The sequence below is a fragment of the Phragmites australis genome, chromosome 8 (genome assembly GCF_958298935.1).
Source record: "Phragmites australis chromosome 8, lpPhrAust1.1, whole genome shotgun sequence".
Lineage (NCBI taxonomy): Eukaryota > Viridiplantae > Streptophyta > Magnoliopsida > Poales > Poaceae > Phragmites > Phragmites australis.
Window position 1 is genome coordinate 25,270,386 of NC_084928.1, and position 6,640 is coordinate 25,277,025.

The following is a 6,640-nucleotide window of genomic DNA, read 5'->3' on the forward strand; positions in this document are numbered from 1 at the left end:
GTCATTGAACAATTTCGCCATCGTTCGGTTTGTGAAACCCCAACTCATGAGCTTAATCATATTTGCAATTTCAGATTGTGTTCTTCTGTGTTCTTGCTTGTGTTCTCAATTCGCTTGCAGGAATTAGCCTTCTTGGCGAGGTCAATCGTGCAGCGCGCGGTTGATAACCAACGGAGCAGTGGTGTAGCGATTGCAAGGGTTGCGTTCTGTCCTAATCGGAAGCCTTGGATCGTCAACATCGAGTCTTCACCAATCGACTTACCATTACCTAACGGAAGATCGGGCCTAATCCCCTCATCACCTTGGCTTGCAAATAACAAGACATTAGAATTTTCCAACGAGAGAAATTTATACCATCGAAAAGTGGAGCACTATAGGTATCCATCCTAATCTCAGACATCACAACTCTAGGATGTTAAGCCTATCAAGAGCACGAGACTCTGATACCAATTGTAAGAAATGGTGACGTCCTAAGAGGGGGTGAATTAAAACACTTAGAAATCTAAAACAAATTGGCTGCAAAAACTTCACAAGATAAACCTATCTCATTTTCTATCTAAATATCCTCTAGGTTTATCTAGTGTGTCTACTCTATCGCTCAAGAGGATTGCAAACTATTCTACCAAGGTAAATTGCAAGTATGTAAATACAGAAACATAAATAAGGTAGAGAGATAAACTCGGCACAAGGGATTTTTATCTCATGGTATCGATGGCATAAATGCCACCCCTAGTCCATGTTCGAGCTTTACAGGATATTCTCCCGACTGCCAAGTCTCTTTCGGTCATGGCTCTTGAGCTACCAAGTCACTAAGACATGGTCACAAGCACGATGAGCCACCAAGCAACCAAGGCAAGGTCTGACCACTAGCCTCTCTTCCAGTCACTTGTCATCATGATCACTTCGGAGCTTAAGCCACCAAGGCAAAGGTCTCCGCGTCCCCATACACGTGTCTTACCACCGCTCCACACCAAGTCGGAGGGTCAACAACCTTGAGCTACCAAGGCTCAAGATGCCAGCGAGTCACCAAGATTCCAAGGCGCCGATGTACCACTCGGTACAAGGTAGGATCACCCATTGATTCCTTCTTCAAGCTGCAACACCTACCTACAACTCACTCAAGGCCTATAAGCACTAAAACACTTTCTAATCTTGTGCTTAATTGCCTTGGATGATCACTTTAAGCACTTTGGTGGCTTGAATATCTTCTTAAGTGTATATGAGCTTCCTCTAGAGTCCAACAACATGCCACACGTTAAATGATTGAGTGGAGAGGTATTTATAGCCTCAAACCCGCAAACTAGCCGTTTTCCCAATGGCTCAGAAAAACTATTAACACCGAATGATCCGGTGAGAACAGTAGTACTAATACCGAATCATCTGGTGAGTACAAACTCAGAAACTATCCATTAGAACTCCACTCAATGCCTCTATGAACACCAGAAAGTGCGGTGTGCCTTCAAATCCATCACTGGACCTTCATTCCATTCACTGATATGCTTCGATATGCTCCAGTATGGACCTTCAGATCCATCACCGGTATGCTTTGGTGCATTCATTCAGTGTTCATTCCATTCACACTGGACCATCCGGTAAGTTAAACATTCCTTTGTTTTCCCTGAAAATGCTCCGGTGCAACTATCTATGTGATCACTAGACTATCCGGTGAGTTGATCTTCATTCTTCATCAATTGCAGTCACCTCTGCAAAAATGCTCCGGTGCAATACTCGGTGTGCACAAACCAAGCACTAGACCTTCCAGTGGGTTGATCTTTAGTCTTCTGCACTCGCATTCTTCTTTGCAAAAAATACTCTAGTAAGTTTAACACACAGAGCACCAGACTATCCGGTGAGGCTATCATCCTCTATGCATAATACTCCGGTGAGTGCAAACTCCTCTGCACCAGACCTTCTGGTGAGGTCAATTCTCCTGAGACTTCTCTAATTCAATCAAACTTTGTCCCGCTGCTGTGGCTTCTTGATGTATTATATCCGTGACCTAGCATATATTCTTGACAAACATATTAGTCCTAATGACTATATTATCATTAATCACCAAAATCACAATCATAGTCCAATATGGCCATTTTAGCTACACCTTCCCCCGCAGCTCTCTCACCGACCTCAACTCTAGGGACACCAACTCTGCCACGCCTCTACTGCGGGACACAACAGTGACAGAAGGTGGCATCGGCTAGATGCATGGAGGGGCGGTGTTAGATGGGCAGCGACAACCGAATCTATGGAGGGGCAGCGTTAGAAGGGCAGCGGTGACTAGATCCATGGAGGGGCGGCCGCTGCCGAATCTGATAGGGAGCAGGACGCGACGAAGGGGCCACACAGGCTCACCTCGAAGAGGCATGTGATCTTGCCCTTTGCATTGAAAGCCGCCATGGTGCGCAAGTTGGCCACGACCTTGTCGGTGATTTTTGTGACCCTCGCGTGCACGCCCTCTAGGTCCCCAGAGAAGTCCTTCATGAACATCTTTTGCGGGACGGTGGCATCGACGACGAGCGAGAAGATGGTGAGGAGCACAAGCGTGAGGCATCACTATAGGATGAAGCCCGTGATGCAGGCGACGAGCATGAGCACCGAGTTCTAGACGATGACATAGATGTGGTCCCCGATGGCGGAGCACACGTTCTGGGCATCGAGTTCGAGCCTGGTGGCGACACGCCCACTAGTGTCCTCCTCGGCATCAAACTAGGCTATCTCATAGCGAAGCACGGCGGCGAACATTTTCTCGCGCACCCGCTTGGTGAGGTTCTCGCCCACGGTGTCCCAGAACACGTGCTGCAACATGCTGAATAGCAGCGCCACCGACAACATGCCGATGAGCAGGTAGCAGTACTTGGCAATCCCGTGCTTCATGTACAGGGGATCTGGCACTTAGTAGACGCTGAGCGCGGCGCTGAGGATGTAGGTGAAGATGGGGCTGAAGGAGCCGCACACCTCCTCGAGCGAATTTAGTGAGGTGCAGCATATATGGTCGCTACTGAGCTCGCATATGAGGAAGAACAAGTAGCTGTTGACATGTGGGCCAAAATGGTAAAACATTTTTTTCACATGTTTGACCGCCAGAATATAGTCAAAATGGCATTTCTGGGTACAAAGTTTAAGGACGTTGGCACTAAAAGAATAGGCAAATCTTCGATGGCATATTAGGGATATGGCAAGTTTCCAATGGTACAGAAGAAAGTGCCCCATCTAGAAAAGAGAGTTAAAAAGGCAAAAAAGGAGTAGGAGGCATGTAGGAGAGGCCCTATTCCACATGATCATGTAGCTAAGGAGATGACTCGCTCTTAGATTTATGTTAGAAAGATTGGAGGAACATGTATATGTGTATTGGAAGCAAAAGGCCCATACAAAATGGTTAGAAAAGGGATAATCCCATACGCACCATGGGATTGTCGAGGTCCTTCCATCGGGTGGTGAGTTATGACCCGGTAGTAGTGCTTCTTAAATCTGGCATTCATCCACGAATAGATTTTTATTACGCCGTAGGTGATATTAGAGGTCATAAAAAAAAATTCGTGCTCATCTGTTCCTCATTCAACGGCTCCAAACGGAAGGAAGAGAGGGAGCAGTGAAGACCCGGGAGCCACGAATAAGAATAAACAACATATTATCCTGTTACAGTAATCCCAGCATTGTTGATCATCACGCTAGCAAAAGACATGCAGCAAAACAAATATGCTAAAACAAGAGGTTTCATCCAGGATCCGTAGAAGAACTTCCTGCCATTAGTCTTCTAGTTGCCAGGGCCCACCCAAGCGTCCTGCAAAATGCCTCAGCCGCGACTTATAAAAGTAGTCAATTCTTTCACGCACCACTTCTCTTGGTTCCTCTTTCAGGTATATCGGCCGATTGTGCATCCATGAATAAAGAATGTAAATCACATACGTTGGATCCTTCGTTTATTTCCACTGAGGACATGCAAAATTTCTTCTCTCTCCATAGTGTCCAAAGAACCGCCAGACAACCCATCAGAAATAGAGGCCTGTATTTCTTTGAAAAAGATTTGCTCCATGCTCCCATATCCCATCAGATCCTCAGAATTGTCTGGGCATCAAGGTATATTGAGTGCACAAGCCACAACTTGCCAAAATGTTGTGCCACAAGATAATAGAAGAACAAGTGCTGTATAGTTCCAGGGGCACCACGAAAACTGATTGGAATGTTTTGAAGAAAACAAAAGAAAGTCAATTTGGAATGTTTTTGAACAAAATAAAATACATGCCAAAAGATACAACATTGCATGACAATTGCCACATGTTATCCTTGAGACGGATTGCCTGATGGGGATGACTGCGACATTTCTTTCCGATTGGTCCTAGAGTCTTTGATGCTAAGTTTCTGGTTCGTACTTGTTTTAGCAGTATCGAAGTGGAGTATTGTGGCTATTGCCACAGAAGTTGTAACAAAGTTGCTCATTGTCTTGCTGGGGTTGGGGTGTGTTTGCTGGACAATGCTCGGCCAGATGCATGTAAATTGCTTTGGTTGGTCAGAGATTTGGGATTTGTCTGTGCCTCAAGTTCAATACTAGAAAGCACCTTTCAAAAAAAAAAAAAATAGAAAAAAGGAACGGCACAAGTTGCCCGCCTCCTCTCCTCCATCATTTCCCACCAAATTCCACCAAAACTGTAACAATCTCGTCCCGCCCGCGCCATACACTTCACCGTCTCCTCCTCTCCCTCTCTTATCTGCTCGACGGCCTTAACTTGCTTCGAGCTGCTACCTATCAGCTGCAGGTGAGATCGAGCACTGTTGCAGCGCCATGGTTGAGGACGAGAAGTCCACCAACCAAATCCTCCAGGCGCTCGACGCGCTCAGTCACACGCTCTACCAAGCACGCGCTAACCGCCGCACCACCTCCCTCGCACTCCCTCGCTCGGCCGCCGACGGCGATGATGCCGGTGGCGCAGACGCTGACGTGGCTGAGGCGCGCCCGCGGCCCCGGCGCCGCTTGTCCCTGATGTCACCGTTCCGGTCGAGGCCTAAGTTGGACAAGAATGAGAATGACGACGACGGGGAGGAGGAGGACGACAACGCGGCGCCGTTCAAGAGCCAAGGCTTCGCCGCGGTGACCACGGAGGCAGAAGTGGCGGACGGAGAAAAGAAGGGGATATGGAGCTGGGGCCCGATCCGCGCGCTGTCGCACATCGGAATGCAGCGGATGGGCTGCCTCTTCTCCGTGGAGGTGGTGGCCGCGCAGGGCCTGCCGCCGTCTATGAACGGGCTCCGCCTCGCGGTGGCCGTGCGCAAGAAGGAGACGCGCGACGGCGCCGTGCAGACCATGCCGGCCCGCGTGCAGCAGGGCGCCGCCGACTTCGACGAGACGCTCTTCGTCCGGTGCCACCTTTACCGCAGTGGCGGCGGCACCACGGGCAAGCCGCTCAGCTTCGAGCCCCGGCCGTTCCTCCTATCGGTGGTCGCAGTGGACGCGCCGGAGCTCGATCTCGGCCGGAGCGCCGTGGACTTGGGCTTGTTTGCGAAGGAGTTCACGGACAAGTGTCAGCAAGGGGAGTGCGTCCGGCAATGGGACATGGCGTTCCCGCTCGCTGGGAAGGCGAAGGGCGGCGAGCTCGTCCTCAAGCTGGCGTTCCAGAGCATCGACGACTGGGGCGCCGGGTTGTACACCCAACCAGCTGGAGAAGACAAGACTAGCTCCTCTTCGTCGCTGTCCTCGTTTGCACGGAAGCTCAGCAAGTCGTCGTTTAGCATCATGCTGACCCCGAAGATGACTCGCACGGCGCCGTCACTGACGCCGAAGATGGGCGTGCCGTCTCCGGACTTGAAGGACATTGACAACTTCAAGCTTGACGAACCCACCCCAGCGGCCGAGGCCGTCAAGGAGGAAGAGGTCAAGGAGGAGCAACAGAAAGAGCCAGAGCGTGAGGCCGAGGACGCAGAATCCGATGACTCGGAGCTCCCAGAGTTCGACGTCATCGACAAGGGCATCGAGGGACAAGAAGAGAAGGATGAACTAAAAGAAGAGGCTGAAGCAGAGAAAGGAGCCGAGGAAGAGGAGGATTCGTCGGCTGCCGGCGAGGTGATCAAGGAGGCGATTACCAACCAGATGAAGGCCCTCGAGCCGACAATGCTCGGCGACGCGTCGGAAGCGGTCACAGAGTCGGTGGAGCCGCCGGAGGACGAGGAGGTAGAACCGGACGCCAACGAGGAGGAAGTGACCCGGGAGTCCTTGCAGGTGCCGGAACAAGGAGAAGACAAGGACGCGGCCGCCAAGTCCTCACCGCCTCGAATTGGGTGGCGAACTATTGCCATCCTTGTCACCCCCATAGCAGTCTTCGTAAGCAAAACTCTTGTCACAATGCGCTGAAAATACTTAGGAGCCGTTTAGAAAAGTTGTATTTGTATATCGTTTGCTACAATGGTGTATGTGTGCTCCTCAAGCCCCTCCCCCCCCCCCTCCCAACCCACACACACGGACACACCTTCCCCTCAGCTCCTGTCTCAATTTTTGAGCATGAAAGAGGAAGAAGGGAGGAGGAAAAAACCCTTACATAGTGGTCCTAGATCCATCACAGATGGTAACATGTAAACTTGCAGTAGCTCAGCATATATTGGACGGACGAAAGGATGCAACATGCATATACTCTTTTAAATAATATTATTTTAT

At 50.0% G+C, this 6,640-nt stretch overlaps 1 protein-coding gene across 1 annotated transcript; it reads left to right on the forward strand.

Annotated features, from left to right (window-relative positions):
- The first annotated feature begins 4,694 nt into the window (after nt 1-4,694).
- Nucleotides 4,695-6,414, forward strand: LOC133926843 (protein PLASTID MOVEMENT IMPAIRED 1-like). The gene has a single exon (XM_062372980.1). The coding sequence runs from the start codon at nt 4,778-4,780 to the stop codon at nt 6,338-6,340; it is 1,563 nt and encodes a 520-aa protein (XP_062228964.1). The 5' UTR covers nt 4,695-4,777; the 3' UTR covers nt 6,341-6,414.
- Nucleotides 6,415-6,640: the final 226 nt, after the last annotated feature.

Excerpts from the sequence above, each read along its gene's own strand:
- LOC133926843 (XM_062372980.1), top strand. The coding sequence starts at position 4,778 with ATGGTTGAGGACGAGAAGTCCACCAACCAAATCCTCCAGGCGCTCGAC.